General features: G+C 44.0%; 1 protein-coding gene across 1 annotated transcript; it reads right to left on the bottom strand.

Moving 5' to 3' along the window:
• Positions 1-12: 12 nt before the first annotated feature.
• Positions 13-241, bottom strand: CSUI_010785 (uncharacterized protein; the record flags this gene model as incomplete). Its single annotated transcript, XM_068070886.1, has 1 exon — positions 13-241. A coding segment is annotated over one exon (162 nt), but the record flags the coding sequence as incomplete, so codon positions are not given.
• Between the last annotated feature and the right edge of the window lie 11 nt (positions 242-252).

Below are 252 nucleotides of genomic sequence, written 5' to 3'. Positions count from 1 at the left end.
AGACACAAGGGTGGAGCGATAAGGTTGAGGTGAGAGAGAGACATGTCTGAACTAAAAGAAAGAAAGAGAACTTCCTCTCATCGGCTTATATTAGGGCATGTCCAGTCTTTTTCACGTCTATCTTTGGGAGGGATGACCTTGCCTACATCTCTTTTTTCTCTAGAGGGAACCACGGAAAATTCAGTCTTGAAAGAAGACGAGCGAGGGAAGAAGAGGAAGAAAGAACATGAGAGGAAGAAGAGAAGAAGGAGA

The sequence above is a fragment of the Cystoisospora suis genome (genome assembly GCF_002600585.1).
Source record: "Cystoisospora suis strain Wien I chromosome Unknown contig_8308, whole genome shotgun sequence".
NCBI classification, from domain to species: domain Eukaryota; phylum Apicomplexa; class Conoidasida; order Eucoccidiorida; family Sarcocystidae; genus Cystoisospora; species Cystoisospora suis.
This window is presented reverse-complemented; position numbering and strand designations above follow the sequence as displayed.